The following is a 17,895-nucleotide window of genomic DNA, read 5'->3' on the forward strand; positions in this document are numbered from 1 at the left end:
TGAAATAAAGAGATAAGAATATAATGAAACCTCTTGGGAATATTAAGAATAAATTACTTTCTTGATGTGAACGCTAGAGGTTAAATTTCAGCTTCTATTTATCTGTGTTTGTTTTTTTTTTTTTTTTAAAGAAAATCAGTGAAATAATTAAGATTCTGTTGTCCTTTTTACCGTGGATTTATTTTGGAAGTGAAATGAATTTCGCTATGTATTTTTCCAGTCCATACAATAGTTCTCTTACTTGAACATCACTTAAAATTGTCTTCTTGCTTTATGCAGTAATGCTTTAATGCTTAGCATTGCATTCATCATGTGGAAGGTGCTGAATAAATGTTGGCTATTAAATATATTGTGATACAAAGGAATCATCAGTTAAATATGTGATTATGTGAGAAAATGAGCAGACCAGTGCATATATTGAGCTACTTTCTATTTCCTACCCTTCTCTGTGTTGTAGAATATAGATTATTTTAAAAGCAGAGACAGGGCTTCCCTGGTGGCGCAGTGGTTGAGAGTCCGCCTGCCGATGCAGGGGACACGGGTTCGTGCCCCGGTCCGGGAAGATCCCACATGCTGCGGAGCGGCTCGGCCCGTGAGCCATGGCCACTGAGCCTGCGCGTCCGGAGCTTGTGCTCCGCAACGGGAGAGGCCACAGCGGTGAGAGGCCCGCGTACCACAAAAAAAAAAAAAAAAAAAAAAAAAAGCAGAGGCAGAATCCAGTCCACTGGCTCTTGGAAGTGAATGTAGGCCCATCTAAGTCTGGTGCATTGTTACTCATTCTCAGAGCAGAGACTGCTTAGGTCAAAGATCAGCCAATTTTCACATTTATTTGTGCTAAACTTTCGGTATTGTAAGTAATAATTGACATTCTAGTTTGGAAAGAGGAAAAAAGTGAAGAAAGTTTCAAAGGGATCTTTTAGTGATCATCTATCCCGAACTTTCTCAACTTAAACAAACGTAGATAGGAGTAACTTAGGGTTTTAAGGTTACTCAGTGCCAGGTTACACAACAGTGCCAGGAATAGAACAGAATTTCCTTAAACTTCATCCAGGTCTCTTTTCCTTATTTTGAGTATATTTCTTTTTTTGATATGTGTTCAAGTTATAGTCTCCACCTTAAATGATAGTCTGGACATGCAATAACATCCACTCATACCAACCCCCCACCCCACAGTATGTTTGGTGTACATTGTGTAATATACTGAAGTCTAGAAAATATACTGGTATTTAAAATTTTAATGTGTGTGTGGGGGGTACTTATTGCCTATATAACATGTTTGAGAATTGGAATTTAAATATTTTTTAGAGCCGAAAGGGAGCTGTAGAGCATCTGTCACTAGCCCTGTCATTTTATAGAATTTCAGAATGGTTAATAATTTGTCTGAGATTACACCTGTGTTTAGTGGTAGAACTAGACTGTCATCTAGTGATAGTATCTACTATATTTATTGAATGCTGACTGCCAGGAACTATTCTAAGCACTTTATATGTAATAACTCATTTACTCTTCATTACAATTTAATTTTAGCAATGAGGAAACAGTGAGAGAAGAAATAATTGCCCAAAGTCCTTTGGTATTAGATCATTCATTTGTTTTTCATTTATTATGTCTGCTAAGTGCTAGGTTTTATGGTAGGCCTCTTGACTTCCAATGTGATTTGTTTCCACTGTATCATAAACTTTCTGCTGCCATACTATGCAAGTTATTTCCATCATCTTTTAAACGTCACAATACTTACATTTGCTTTTCAGATAGCTTTTAAGGTTAGGAATTACTAATTTTTTATTAAATGATAATTTTCATCCTAATTTGTGCAGTATGTACAACATGAAAACCATGCTTCCTTTTATTAAATACAACGTGATGTTGGGACTTGTTAATCATGCCAGTGTGTGGCTAGGTTGTGGGTCTCAAGTCCTTGAAGTGCCACCTACCCTGGTTGCCATTACCTCTTAGGGTTCTTGGATAATACGTATGGCACAGAGGAAACTCTAGGCAGATGCATCCTCTTTGTTACCAGTTGTGGCTCTGGCCCCCTATCTATGTGATCTGCAAGGACTGCTTTTAAATAATTAATTAATTAGGCTGTGTTGGGTCTTCGCTGCTGCTCCCTAGTTGTGGTGAGCGGGGACTACTCTTTGTTGTGGTGCACGGGCTTTCTCATTGCGGTGGCTTCTTGTTGTGGAGCATGGGCTCTAGACGTGCGGGTTTCAGTCTTTGTGGCACACGGGCTCAGTAGTTGTGGCTCGCGGGCTCTAGAGCGCAGACTCAGTAGTTGTGGTGCATGGGCTTAGCTGCTCTGCGGCATGTGGGATCTTCCCGGACCAGGGCTCGAACCCTGTCCCCTGCATTGGCAGCTGGATTCTTAACCACTGTGCCACCAGGGAAGCCAAAGGACTGCTTTTAGTTCTGCAGCTTTAGATTTCATGGCAGGAAGCTGCCTGTGCACGGTCCATGTGCCTTTACCTCAGTATCCTCCAGATCCAGCCACTCCTATGGTATGAAGAGGAGTATCTAGCAAAAAGCTTTCCTGAACTGGTCATTTGATGTTTCCCCAAACTGGATTTTTACTTTGCTTGTTTTTTTAAGAGCTTAGAAGACTGAGGAAGTTGTTTTCTGCAGACCAGTTTTGTTTGGTTGTTTGTTTAATTAAAACCAGAGCAGCGAAAAGAATTTGCCCTAAATTCTGTAGAAACTAAAAGAGGACAGTATAGGTAAGATGTAGGTGTTTCTATGATCTTTATAGTGATAATGCTTTTCTTTGTGATAATACTCTGTAGTTGTCACAGAAATTCATTTTTGCATTTGTTTAGCCTTTATCCTTGAAACATGTTAACTTGAGATTTTTTTTTGTGTGTATGGGTATATATATGTAAACACACATGCACGTGCACATGCACACACACAATACTGACAAAAGGATCAAGACATCCTGTTCTTTGATTTTGGAATTCTTTTTACTTGCATAATTCTATATTTCGTCTTCATCTATATCCCTGCCGATTGCCTGAAGAATCTGAAGACATGGTAGAATTATATATTGTCTTATAGGTCATGTCATTTTTCTGATGTTAGTGGTATAATATCAATCAAACTGTATGAAATAAAATTCTATTTGAGAATAGAAATGGATTTTTGTAGAAAGTTTGTAACCTATCTATATCAGTTATTTTGCTGCAAATCAAACCGAAACCCTCAAAACTAAGTGGCTTAAAGATTTTTCTCACAATCTGTTGGACTCTCTGGACAGTCTTTGTCAGCTCAGCTGGGGGCGGCATGGCCTCAACCATGTCTGATGGTTTGCTGGTCAGTTGGTCTTAGGAGACCTTGCTTATTTGTCTGGCGGTTTGGTGCAATGTCGATTGGGGCGATAATCACATTTTTCTCATCATTTAGCAGGTTAGCCTGGGCTTGTACACATGTTGATAGTTGCAGGGTAAATAGAGCAGAAAGAGGGGGCAAGCCTCTGCTTGTTTTGTGTTTGCTGATGTCCCATTGGCCAAAGGAAGTCATGAGGCCAAACCCAGATTCACTTCTTGATGATAGGAGTGACAGAGTAACATTGCTCAGAAGTGAGCATACATGCTTGGGAAGAGTTTTTAGCCATTTGAACTCATCCACATCTGTCTTAGTTTTTCTACCATCTGTATTTTCTTCAAATACTCATTTGGACATTGATCGTTCTCCTGTGCCTTTGATGGTAGGGAAACAGAAAGGCAAGTAAGACAGGAGTTTTATCTGTCAAGAAACAATTGAGATTTCTGTCTTGCCATACAATATTTAATCAGCATGCACTCCAAACTCTGTAGTAAGAACTGTGAGAATATGAAAACTGGGGCAATTATCTTCTAATCACCCTTTTCCCTCCCGCAAACTCTAAATCTTATTTTTTATTTTAGCCTGGTTCTGAGTTGCTTGTAGCAAATAACTTATGTCAAGTGTTAACTCATAATTAAATGGCTAATATTTTAATAGTGAAACAGTTATTAAATCTGGTCGGATCTGTTAGCCTTGCCTCTCTGCAAAATGAGGGGAGAGAACTAACATTTACTGAATTCATGGGTCATTCACCATGCTAGGCCAGTAAAGATGATTTGACATACCATCTTTGACCACTGCCAGCCTTTGTACTGAATTTTCATTTTGACCAGTTGTGCTTGTCATGTCCTCCTTGAATGCTTTTGAACTGATCTGTTATGGCAGGTACCAGATGTTCTAATTGAGAGACTTTTTCCTTATTTTAGTTATAGTTACATGAATATTTTTGAAATGTTGATTATATGTTATTTCTTGTTATATGTTTTAATTTGAAAGGATATGCCAGATGTGATGGGGAATGGCTCCCCCTTGTGGCACACATATTTTTGTTAGATGTTCAGATTGCCTCAGTAGGAATGTGGTGAGCTGGTCTTGTTTTTTAAAATACGAGACTCCCTTCTTTCCTCTTGCCCTCCCCCCCAAAAAGCTCACCAGAATTGAACCAATAGCCTCTTCTGTCCTCACCCCCTCAATTTTTTGCTGTAATAACTGTCCTGTTTTTGTGTTTTCTTTGGATTAATGATGATACTAGCTAGAAGCATCTATAATATCTTCTATATTTATTATGGATAACTATACTGTATAAAGTATAAAGTATTTATAACGTATTCTGTGGAATTTTTACTATCTTGGGATGTTATAGGTACACTAAAAGAAAACAAGTAAATAAGAAAAACAGGTTTTGAAGTCAAAATAGTTTGTCTAATACTGGGCCAAATAAGTTATGTTTGTTTACTGTGAGACTTCTCAGAACCTAGCCTTTAATAGTGTGTGGTGAACCTCTCAAACAGGAAGAGTTTTCCAAACTTACTGGACTATAGAATCCTCTCTTCAGGGACTGACATATCAGGGAATACATTTTGGGAAACAGCATTATTTCAAGTGAGTCATGCCTCATGGTTTTTTGAATTACATGTGTCCATATTCGCTTCCCTTGTTGCAGCAGTTTTTACAAGTAAAATAAGAGAAAGCAGTATTGAGACTTACAGATTTACTTTTGGCAATGTATTTCCTGTCATAAAGGCTACTTTTTTCTTTGTAGCAAGCCAAACTCAGAATCATAAGGTTGTGTTTTTGTTTTTTAAAGATTATTTACGTAAAGAAAAATGAATAGGGTTTAGTTTAAACGTGATGTAACAGTTCTTTTCCCATTAACCAAAGCTTCTGAGATTTTGTTATTGACACTTACTGGCAGAGGGTTCAAGAAGTCTTTTATTTCCTGCTCTCCAGTCTCCCCCACCCCCCCTAAATGAAGGGAAATGTGAAAATACAGTCATGGTGGTGGTAGGGTTTTTGCTGGGTAGGGAGACTCCAGGGGAGGTTTAGATTAAAAATGTTACATCTGTCAACAGCTTTTGCAAATATATGAATAAGTATCATTTCTGTCTTTTATTGTGTTTTTTGAGAAGTATACCTAAATTGGGAGGAACAATATGTGTCCTCTTTGTAACTCTACATTTCCGTTTTAGGAAGCATATAGGGCATGTTTTAAAGCAGTGACATTTTTTGGTATTTCCAATTTAATTTTTTAACTGCATCAGAAAACTGATAGTATGATGAATGTTTACTGAAGCAAATACAGTAATTTCATGTCAAGCGTCATCAGGATGTGAGATTTTCCAGATTAGTGGTTTTTCTAGATAATGGAAGCATACAGTTGTAAGGACCAAGATTTATCCTTTTCCTGAGCATATACAACATAACTTATCTCTTTTATTTTCAGTCTAGGCTTGTCATTATGATATTATAATATTGATGACCTAGGGGAGCTGCAGCTGTGCTTACCTCTTGCCCCTCCTTTCTCTTCTAAACTTGTGGTTTCTTATCCTTTATGATTTTAGATGTTAGTTAGAATTATGCCTAGTGTAGAAACATATATGTAAGAAGAGTATCCTTCTGTGAATCATGGCCTTTGTGACAGTAATTTTGACTATTTAGAGATTCTTTCAACTCTTATCTGTTTCCTTCTCCCATCCCACTGCTTTTGAGTTGTAATTGTTGGATAGATTATTTTTGGAGAATTGAGGCTTTTTTCCTTATGATTATTATAGATTTACTTTTATTCCATGTAATAGAGGAAACTGGATTATTTGCTATATAATATTGCCATATAATAGGTATCGCATAATAAAAGGTGTACTATTTACTTTTTTGTGAAAAGTGTGTGGATTATATTCTTATAATTTTTTTTACCAACTTAAGATGTATCTATATGGTTCATCAAGAAGTATATACTTTTTGAATTTGAATACATTGTTATGTGTAGTTTTCCATTTTTGAAACATTAAATTAATGGTTCAAACTGATTTAGTATATGTTTCAGGTATTGGGTTATTAATCTAGAAAGTTGTATTAAATGGTATGTAATTAAAAGTTACATTACAGTGTGTTTGTTTATTTTAATTCGGGGATAGTTGATTTATAATATATTAGTTTTAGGTGACAAGGTCAGGATTTTTATAGATTATACTCCATATAAAGTTGTTAAAAAATATTGGCTATATTCCCTGTGCTGTACATTATATCCTTGTACCTTATTTATTTTATACATAGTAGTTTGTACTTCTTAACTCCCTGCCCCTGTCTTGCTCCTCCCTCCTCCCCCATTCCCCCTCCCCCTCCGTACAGGTAACCACTAGTTTTTTTCTATATCTGTGAGTCTGTTTCTCTTTTGTTATATTCATTCATTTTACTTTTTAGATTCCATATATAAGTAATAATACACAGTATTAATCTTTCTTTGTCTGACTTATTTCACTTAGCATAATATTCTCCAGGTCCATCCATGTTGTTGCAAATAGCAAAATTTCATTCTTTTTTATGGCTAAATAGTATTCCATTGTATGTATATACCACATCTTTTTTTTTTTTTTAAACTCATCCTGTGAATCTGTTGTCTTCTGCTTTTACATAATATTCATTAATTGTTTAATCTCCTCAATATGTGAATTTATGGCCATTTTTCTAATCCCTAATGATTACTTGTATAGTATAGGTCCTTTTTTATTTTGTTCAGTCCTGGTCCTGTTTTTTTTTTGTTTTTTTTTTTAATTTTATTTATTTACTTTTGGCTGTGTTGGGTCTTAATTTCTGCATGAGGGCTTTCTCCAGTGTGGCAAGTGGGGGCCACTCTTCATCGCGGTGCATGGGCCTCTCACTATCATGGCCTCTCTTGTTGTGGAGCATAGGCTCCAGACACGCAGGCTCAGTAGTTGTGGCTCATGGGCCCAGTTGCTCCGCGGCACATGGGATCTTCCCAGACCAGGGCTCGAACCCATGTCCCCTGCATTGGCAGGCAGACTCTCAACCGCTGCGCCACCAGGGAAGCCCTGTACCACATCTTTGTTATCCATTCATCTGTTGTTGGACACTTGGATTGCTTTTATATCTTGGCCATTGTAAATAATGCTGCTATGAACATTGGGGTGCATATATCTTTTTGAATTAGTGTTTTCATTTTCTTCAGATATATACCTAGGAGTGAAATTGCTGGATTGTATGGTAGTTCTGTTTTTAGTTTTTTTGTTGTTTGTTTTTTGTTGTTGTTGTTGTTTTTTGCAGTACGCGGGCCTCTCACCGCTGCGGCCTCTCCCGCTGAGGAGCACAGGCTCCGGACGCGCAGGCCCAGCGGCCGTGGCTCACGGGTCCAGCGGCTCCGCGGCACATGGGATCCTCCCAGACTGGGGAACGAACCCGTGTCCCCTGCATCGGCAGGCAGACTCCCAACCGCTGCGCCACCTGGGAAGCCCTGTTTTTAGTTTTTTGAGGAAACTCCATACTGTTCTCCATAGCGGCTGTACCAATTTACATTCCCATCAACAGTGTACAGGGGTTCCCTTCACATCCTTTCCAACATTTGTTATTTTTGATCTTTTTGATGATAGCCATTTTAACGGGTGTGAGGTGATATTTCATTGTGGTTTTGATTTGCATTTCCCTGATGATTAGTGATGTTGAGCATCTTTTCATGTGCCTGTTGGCCATCTGTATGTCTTCTTTGGAAAAGTGTCTATTCAGGTCTGCCTGTTTTTTAATTGAGTTATACTGTATTTTAAAATTCAGATTACTTTCACAAGCTAAGATTTTGATTAATTTAATTTTTTTTTTTTTTTTTTTTTTTGCGGTACGCGGGCCTCTCACTGCTGTGGCCTCTTCCGTTGTGGAGCACAGGCTCCGGACGCACAGGCCCAGCAGCCACGGCCCACGGGCCCAGCCGCTCCGCGGCACGTGGGATCCTCCCGGACCGGGGCACGAACCCGTGTCCCCTGCATCGGCAGGCGGACCCTCAACCACTGCGCCACCAGGGAAGCCCTAATTTAATTTTTAAAATTTAGTTTTAAATTTATTTATATCCATCCTATTGAGTCATCAGATTCTTATCTTTAATATTTGAAGAATGAATGTCTTAGAAGAAAATTGCTGTTTTGTTTTAAACCTGATAGCTAAGTATATGTAATTTATATAGAGACCATACTTAGTGGAATATATCTGTGTTGTGGGTTTTTTGGTTTTTTTTTTCCTGCACTGCGTGGCTTGTGAGATCTTAGTTTCCCGGCCAGGGATTGAACCCGGGCCCTTGCCAGTGAAAGAGCGTGGAGTCCTAATCACTGGACCGCCAGGGAATTCCCTATCTGTGGTTTTAATAGTGGACAAACAGAATGTACTTTACAGTTGTAGCACATTTTGGTGAAAAGGGGAGAGAATTGTGCTTTTATTTTATTATAGCAAATTATGTGTTTAAGTGAATTTACATATAGTATATATGTATTTTGCCATGAGGTGACCAGAACTATGAAGATTCAAATACCATATTTAAGGTTATAATCCAACAAATAGAGTCTGTATTACTTTACTCTTTAAAATTCAGTTTCTCCCAAATATCCTTTGAAATATTTATGAATTTTAATAGGGTATACTTTAAAAAAATCATCAAAAGATATAGCCTCCTTTTAGGTAGCCTCAAAATAGACATAGGAGAGGAGGAAAAGTCAAATTTGTTTTAATTTAGTCTATTGTGTTAAAATTTCTAATATTTAGACGTGTTTTATTTTATTTTACTTGTAAACGAAGAACAACATTTGTAAACTTGGAAATTAATGTAAAGGAGTAATTTGAATGAAATGATATGGCTAGGTCAGTAATGTTCTCTTCAATCAGTGAAATGATCATTCCAACCTAAAACAGCAACATCTGGTTAAATCAAAGTTAGTTAAGTACTTAAGTTATAAGTCATTTGTCTTTAATATTACCACCCAAGAAGCTTTACTTATTTTTTCTGTTACTAAATGATACATGTTTTTACTTAACATTTAAACACAGAAATTTTACTCTAAGAGGGCTGAATGTTAAACTTGTTAATAACTAGTTCCGGTTTTTTTTTTTTAATATTTATTTATTTGGTTGTGTCGGGTCTTAGCTGTGGCACGCAGGCTCCTTTAGTTGTGGCTTGAGGGCTCCTTAGTTGCGGTTCGCCTCCTCCTTAGTTGCAGCAGGCGGGCTCCTTAGTTGTGGCATGCAAACTCTTAGTTGTGGCATGCATGTGGGATCTAGTTCCCTGACCAGGGATCGAACCCAGGCCCCCTGCATTGGGAGCGAGCAGTCTTAACCACTGCGCCACCAGGGAAGTCCTACTAGTTCTGTTTTTTTGATTATTAATTGTATTTATCCCTTCTCTATAGTTAAATACTGTTATAGTAGGGTTTTTGTTTGTTTTTTTTTTAGAATGGAAGTAGTTATTTGAATTGCATGGCAACCACTATGTAGAACTCCAAAATCTATTTCAGTTATTTGAGAAATGAGTTATTTCATGTTTTTGCCTATTAAATAAACTGTTATAATTTCAGACTTTACATTTCCTCAGAGTAGATTGTCTCTGACTCTTAAATCCTAACATTCATATTAAAGAGCATTCTTTCTTTATTGATGTATCTTTTGTATGCATGTATTTAGTTCTTGCACATACTCCCTTGGAAAAAAAGAGTCCAGTAGACCATATATGTGTTTGCCTTTTGCTTTAAAAGTATGTTTAAAGTACCCATTTCTTTGCGAGAGCTCATAAATTCAGTTGTGCTTAGTACTTTGGAAGGATTCCCTCCCTGAACATTCCTCCCTGCCCTGATTATTTAGTTGATAATTGAGTCACTGTCCAAATTATTCAGCTGATCCTTGTTGATGTTGATAATTGAGTCACTGCCCAAATTATTTAGTTGATGTAGTAGAATGAACCAGCTGGATGGCAAAGACTTTCTTGATTCTGGCTTTGTTACAACTAGTTAACGATTTAGATGAGTCATCTAAGTTTAAACAAGACAGAGAAGATTGAGGCACAGAAAATTTACTTATTTGTGTGAAGTGGAAATATTACCTAATGTGATTTGTAAGTCAAATGAATATTTCAAAGCACTTGTAAATTTGTGTTTTACAATAGAAGGTGTTTGATTTCACTGAATGGTCTTCTCTCAAAAACACATATGACCATTTGCAGATCCAAAACTGAAGCCACAAGCTCAGAGTCACGCAACAGAATTGATATCAGTTCTTATAAATTTGCTAAATTTCAACTTGATATTTTTAGCTTTGTTAGACTGCATTACAGAAGTGCATAGTGATGACTAATTTTCCTGTTGTAGTACTCTTAGTATATCTAAACATCTGAAGCCTAAATATTGTTGTAGAGTCAGATTTTAACTTTTAGCTCTCTCAGTACTGGAGATGCTAGGAACTTTTGGGAGAGAAGAAAAAGGTCAGATCATGAGTACAAAATGGGGACACAGACCCCAACTTTTTTTTGTAACTTGGGTATTGGAGCAAGGTTTTATGGTTCTGAGAAGTGAATTTGTGATAGTGCATGAAAACTTAACCTTGTAATTCTGGTAAATTTATTAAGGAATTAATGTATCATTGTTATGCTGTTTTGCTTATTATGCTAAAAAATAAAATTCTCAAATGTTCTGTTACGATAGAACTTTTATTGTCATGTTTTTGTTGTGGGTGGGGGCTTAAATACATTGATACAGAATACTATCTATATCAGCTGCAATTGTGGGAATTCACCTTGTGATATGAAAATATTTTAGAGTCTGTGTCCCTGATGTGATGAAAGCTCATCCATCTGGGTTTGCCTGGTACGGGACTTTCCATTTTAAAACTGGAATAGACCCAGGCAAACTGAGACAATGTAATTTCCCTACAGTTAGTGGCCATAAAGGCTGATCCAGAGAAAAAAATAATTAGGATTTTGCTTGAAGTTTGTTTATGAAAAGAAGTTGTTTTGCTTTAAAAATACTCTTGTTTACTACTGTTAGTATATGAGGTTTCTTTGCAAGATTTAAATGTGTTTTTGAAAACTTAGGTACCAGTGATCCTTGAGGTATATATAGGTTGTTTTATTTTGGTTGATATTCAAATGATACCCATTTGCTCACACTGTACAATTACTGTTTTCTTTAGCAATCTGAGGTAAATCTTTCCGGTTAAGGAAACTCAAACTCAAGGAATTTAAGTGATTTCTGGAGGTCACATAGCTGGTAGATAGCAAAGGTAGACAGATTTGGGACCTAGGACTTTTGGTTCTCAAGCTCTAGTAGATTTTCATCAGAAAAATGTAAACTGGATCCTAGTTAACATGCTAAGATCATTCCCGGTGGCCTTTTGGACATACAAACTACTGGTGATGGTTAAATGCAACGTTTTCAGAGGGTCTACTTTTGAAAATTCTGACAAAAAGATATGAACCATTTAGGAAAATATAGGTACAGGAACTTCTGAATATAATTTCAGTGGCACTGTAGATCAAATAATAAACTGCTCTGTTATAAGGAGAAATTATAGTTAGTTGTCTGGAATTACGCTGTTTATCTCAACTGTATTTTCATAAGCAGTGTGTAGGAATAGCTAGAGAAGGTAAAATAGCTTGATTTTGTGCCGATCTTTTCTTTTTTCTTTTTTTTTAAGTGCCTTATTTTTTTTACTGTTTGTGAAAGGCTTTTTTTTGTTGTTTTGCTTGCCACACATTATGTTCTAATATTTTCAGACAACATAATTTAGTGTTATCCAGTGATAACAGGCATTATCTTATGTTTAACTTAATTAACTCCATATCCTTCAGGTAAAAAGAACGTATTCTCACGGTACTTATAGAGCTGGCCCAATGCGACAGATCAGCTTGGTGGGAGCAGTAGATGAAGAAGTGGGAGATTACTTCCCTGAGTTCCTTGACATGTTGGAAGATTCACCATTTTTAAAAGTAAGAGAAAACAATATCAAGCAGTCTAAGTTGTGGGAGTTACTTTCATGCTATTAGTGATAACAGATCATGGCTGTTTCAGAATTATAAAAACTTTGATTTCATTTGAATTATAAGGAAGGAAAGGAAGAGATGACAAAGTAGAAGTAATTCTTGTGTAGTGTTGTGTGTGTGACTTCTCAGGTACTGATTTTAATGGCAAAGCTAAGTGGTGGAACAGAAAATAACACTTGCCTGTAGCTGCCACTTTAGGAAAATAAGTTCCATCCGTTTATCAGCTTTTTATAAACTGAGTGCCAGAGGATTTAAGAGGTACAGAAAGGATGTCTACTAAATTAAAGCGTTCAGGACAAGGGAATGGCAGTTTGGGTTTGTGGAAAACTGGCCTGGGAAGTTGTATAACTATTTCAATCTTGCGAGATCCTACCTGGGTTGGGCAAGCCGTTTAAACTTTCTAGGCTTCAGTTTCCTCATCCATAAAATAAGGTATTTAAACTATGCAGCTTTAAGGCCCCTTTAAATGATTTTTAGCCAGATTCTGTTCTGGTTTTTTTTTTCCCCCAACAGTCTCTGCATTCCAGAAAATATTTCTTCTTATGGGTGGCTGCGGCTATCCTATTGAGAGAAAAATCTCTGATCTGTGTAGTTAGGTCAGTTATTTAATCAGTAATTCAAAGCTAAAAATGTGACAAGATCAGTTTGTCTCTAGTATTTGCCACATAATCTGTTAAACATCTCTTCTTTTTTCACTTCTGCATACTTAATTTTCTAGTCTATATGTGTATATATATCTTTTTCTTCCTTTTCTTTTTCACCCTACTCCATTCCCCTTTTATTTCCTTTTTTGTTCCTTTTGAACCTTTGGTTCCTTGTCTGTTTCACCCAACTAGTGACATGGAATTTGGTTGCACTTATTTTGAGTGCTATTTTAAAAACACCATCATTTAAATATTTATGTTTCAGATTTTAATTTTAAAAGCAAATGAGCTAAATGCATTCTTTCTGGAGAAATTTAATTTGACAAGCTCCCCTTTTTGGAAAGGGGGTATGGTTTTTAAAAAAATACTCATTTTGTCACCATTCCATGGATAGTGGCCCTTGGTCATTTCTCTTTTCTTTTCAAAGATGTTAATTCCTGCTTTTAGACCAGCAACCTTTTCAAGAAACTACTACACAGAAATAAATTTTGATTTTGGTTTAGTTTTCCTTTTTGTTTTGTTAGGTTTTGATTATAACTAATCAGAGGTATATCCCCCCTCCCCCCCCCCTTTTTTTTTTTTTTTTGCGGTATGCGGGCCTCTCACTGTTGTGGCCTTGAACCCATGTCCCCTGCATCGGCAGGCGGACTCTCAACCACTGTGCCACCAGGGAAGGCCCACCCTCTTTTTTTTTGAGGTATCCATTTTTTAAACTCAGTTGTTCATTTTTATAGATTCTCATGGAAGACACTTATTTTGCCAACTAATTAACATCATATGACCCATATATTTGGGAGAAGGAAGAGTAATAAATGATAAATACAGTGAATCATACCTCTCGCAGGGTTGGGGAAGTGGGGGAAACCATCCAAGAATAATTACTCTCTTGTTATGTTTGAAATAGAATATTATGAAGGAAAATTTATGAATATATATGAATATATTTAAAATAGGTATGTATTTCAAATGTATATATGAAATTTTGTCAAGAGGACAATAGTCTTTAATGTATATTTGAAGATACATTTTAAAAATAATTAATTTCTCTGTAATTATTTGCCTCTAGTGTACACTGCCATGGGGGACACTATCTAGTCTAAAATTAGAGAGTCGAAAAGATAGTGATGATGGTCCCATCATGTGGGTACGCCCGGGAGAACAAATGATCCCTGTGGCCGATATGCCAAAGTCACCTTTCAAAAGGAAAAGGTATGTTGGATATAAATGTTTTTTGCTGGGGATGGGTATTTGTACATTGGTATGTGTATATTGTTGAAATTTGGAGGAAGAAGGAAGGGAAAATTTAGAGTGTAATTGAAATGTAAGTTCAAAAATGGTTACACATGCTGATATAATTTCTTATAAGTATCAAATATAAATAAAACATGAAAAAGGTAGGCAGATGACAATAAATTGTAACTAGGAATGGAAAAAATATCATTCACAACAGAGACATAAACTGTTTTGGAATAAATTTAATGAATATTCAGAAATAAATTTAAATAATATTCATTTTAAGAAAACTGAAACATCTTATGAAAGATATAGAATAAGATCTAAACAAATGTTTAGATCTGTGTTCTGGATTGGACAAAAATGATAGTCCTTTGGAATTTTTAGCATTACAAATAGACTCACACTTCCAGCACTGGATAAAATAATTTTAAAGTTCATAAGGAAGAATAAGTGAAGTCAGTCTAGAAAGCTGTGAAAAAGAAGGTAAGTATGAGGGGGACCTTGTCTTACTCAATATTAAAAAGTACTATGAAGCTCAAAAAGATCATTGGAATAGGATAGAGTACACAAACAGATCAAAGTATATTGGGAACTTAATAATGAGTTAAGTGGGAAAAGAAAAATTTATTTAATGAATAATGCTGGCATAAATGAGAGTCCATTTGGAGGAAAACAAAGCCATAACCCCAGTGTTATATAAGAAGTAAGGGATTTGGACATAATAAGTAAAAAATAAAAATATTAGAATAAAATGCTTAAGCTTAGGAGAGATCTTCCTAAGCAAATATTAAAAGATACAAAGATAATACTATTTGTGAGAGAAAAGACATCAACAACAAAGTTCAAAACTATGATAGACTGGCATTTGTAACATGTGACAGACCAAAGTTAATATACAAAGAGCATTTCTAAATTGAGAAGAAAAATGTAGAACAACCCAATAGAAAAATAGGCCCCAGGTAGTCGATTGTATATTAAATATATATTAAAAGAATTATGAGATATTATTTTTACCTGTTACATTGGCAAAAATTATTAACAGAGCGAGTATATTACAGGCTGGTAGGTACCTGAGGAAACAGGGTAATATATATTATTGGTCTATGGGTGAGCTTCCGTAATCATTTTTTAGAAGTAATCTAAAATAGCTCATAAAGTTTAACATATGTATACTCCTTGAACCAGGACCCCTACTTTTGGGAATTTGTCCCAAGAAATAAAAGCACTAAAGGTAAATGTATAAGAATGTTAATTGCAGCATTTATTATATTGAGATAAATTTTTAAAATGGTCTGAATGTCCATTAACAGGAGAACGGTTGAAGAATGTGGTGAAATAGTTAATTTCATAATATGAAATTTTGTCTGTTGAGCTGGATATCCATGGTACTTGAAAAGAGCAAAATGTAGAGTATATGTCCAGTATGATTCTATTTTTATGAAAAGAAATTAAAAAAACATGTATAAGAGTATATTTATGTAAGCACAGAGAAAAGTGTAGAAGAATGTACACTAGCGTAACATTGATGGGAATGGAGTGGGTGATCCTGGGGGAGATAATCCTTTTTTTAGATGTCTAAAGATGGTCTCACTGGTTATAAATTTAAGAAGAAAAAACAGAACAGGGAGAAATGGTCATAGAGTAAAATGTAGGTTATATGAGAGCAGGGACAATGTTGTGCTTGTTACTAATGTGTCTCTAGCACCTAAACAGAGTGTCTGTTTAATAAATAAATTTTGGTTCAATGAAATTTTTACAAGTTAAATTTTAAGCTGGTAGTAAATGGTAAACTTGGTGTGTATCTCAGTGATTCTTAATTTGGATTTACAAATCATTTTAAGAATCTGAAAGACTCTCCCTAGAATAATGCAGATATATACAAACTTTTACATGTAATTTAAGGGAGTTCACCAGCCCCTTGAGGAACTTGTAATCCTCAGGGATTACAATCCATGGTATATATGGTCATTTCACATCACGTTATAGTCTGACCAACTAATGACAACAGTGCCCTAGGCACTGTGCCAAATGCTTTAATAAGGTCTTAATTCATTAGAATGTGGTATAATGAGGCGAGACTTGGTTTGAAAGCCTGTTAGCTTTCCACAGAAAGCAACATCATCATCTAGATTTCTAATACCTGTAAAACATTAATCACAAACAGCAAAAAAGTATGTTAAAGCATTGTGTGTGTGTCTGTGTGAAAGTTTATATAAAACTGTAAGACAAGAGTGCACAAAGAGTAGTAAAGTAGTAAAGTTTGAGGGTGGGAAGTTAGAGAACCAAAAAGGAAGAGTGACCCTAGGGGTAGACTAGGATGAGACGAAAAAATAATGGGGGCAATCCTGATTTGTCTCTGGAAGCAACAGAAAAATCATACAGGGAGATAAATAAGATGATGACTCCCAAAATAAATTCTTCTCACCCAGTTCCCCTTCTGCAGCAAAATTGGAGAGGGTTTCTGCAGTGAGTGAGGCCAAGTAGGCAGCACCTTCTGTATGCATATGGATTCTAGAAGGTGAGCAGTGGAGGAGAGGCCCAGTGGGAGATGTCTGTCCTCCAGGGTGGAGCTAAAGTGTTTTTTTCCCCTTACCTCCAATAAACCGTGCATGTTTTATGGAAGCACTTATTGCCTAGTGTTTTCTTGCTGTTTATTTTTTGGTCTTTCTCTCACTAGAATATAAACTCCTACGAGAGTAAGGAACTTGTCTGTCTTATTCACTACTGTCTTGTTCAGTAGCTCCAGTGCTTAGATAGTGCCTGACACAGAGTAGGTGTTCTGTAACTATTAATGCGTTTAAAAAGTTAAACCTGTCAATACATCAGTACAAATGTTTGAAGGCAATTAAGCCTTAATATGCATAAGCCTGCCTCTCTCTGTCTCTATATATATATAATTTTGTTTCAACAGAACTACCAATGAGATAAAAAACCTGCAGTACCTACCTCGAACTAGTGAGCCTCGTGAGATGCTCTTTGAAGACAGAACAAGAGCTCATGCAGATCATATAGGACAAGGTTTTGAACGACAGACTACAGCTGCTGTTGGAGTGTTGAAGGCTGTGCACTGTGGAGAGTGGTATATATTAACTACTGCTATTTAATGGCTTCTAAAATTTTTCTTGGGAAGTTTTTCAGTAATTCTTCTTACTGTGGGGGAAAAAGTTTCATTTTCCCCTGTATTTGGATATCCTAGTTGTATAATTGTACTAAAGAAGATTTTCACTTACTAGAATCTAGATTTTATCTTTTGGGCTTGACTGAAGTAGTTTCATTTCCTACGTGACTAGAGTTGAAAACAGTTGTCTTACCTAAGGTAATGGAAAACCTAAGGTTCACTTGGTGCTTATTGTATGCCCATTTACAAATGTTCAGTTAATTTTCTCTACTTTTAGGCCCGTATTTATTGCACAAAAGGGAGACTGAGGCTCTGGACTATCAAGTAATGTTGTCATAGTCATATAGTTAACAAGTGGTAGAGCTGAGTCTGATTTCAGAACTGACTCCAGATTCTTGTGTTTTTTCTTGATGCTGTTTTAACTTGCTATCTTTCTAAGGTTTGGTATCTACTAAGTGTTTGTTTACCTTACTATATTAATTTTTTCTGGCTTTGCTTGTAAGTTTCACTGACTCTTTTGATAGATTAGAAAAATGGATAATTTTCTTAATGAAAATGGA

The 17,895-nt window shown here is 36.1% G+C and overlaps 1 protein-coding gene across 1 annotated transcript in view; it reads left to right on the top strand.

Annotated features, from left to right (window-relative positions):
* Positions 1–17,895, top strand: part of RSBN1L (round spermatid basic protein 1 like) — a 62,861-nt gene that overhangs the window by 39,492 nt on the left and 5,474 nt on the right. Inside the window, exons 4-6 of the mRNA XM_029233585.1 lie at positions 12,146–12,283; positions 14,048–14,190; positions 17,129–17,296. Coding sequence (XP_029089418.1) covers positions 12,146–12,283; positions 14,048–14,190; positions 17,129–17,296 — 449 coding nt within the window. The remainder of the gene's footprint in view (positions 1–12,145; positions 12,284–14,047; positions 14,191–17,128; positions 17,297–17,895) is intronic.

The sequence above is a fragment of the Monodon monoceros genome, unplaced genomic scaffold (genome assembly GCF_005190385.1).
Source record: "Monodon monoceros isolate NGI ecotype Baffin Bay Population unplaced genomic scaffold, NGI_Narwhal_1 Super_Scaffold_2, whole genome shotgun sequence".
In the NCBI taxonomy this organism is placed as follows: domain Eukaryota; kingdom Metazoa; phylum Chordata; class Mammalia; order Artiodactyla; family Monodontidae; genus Monodon; species Monodon monoceros.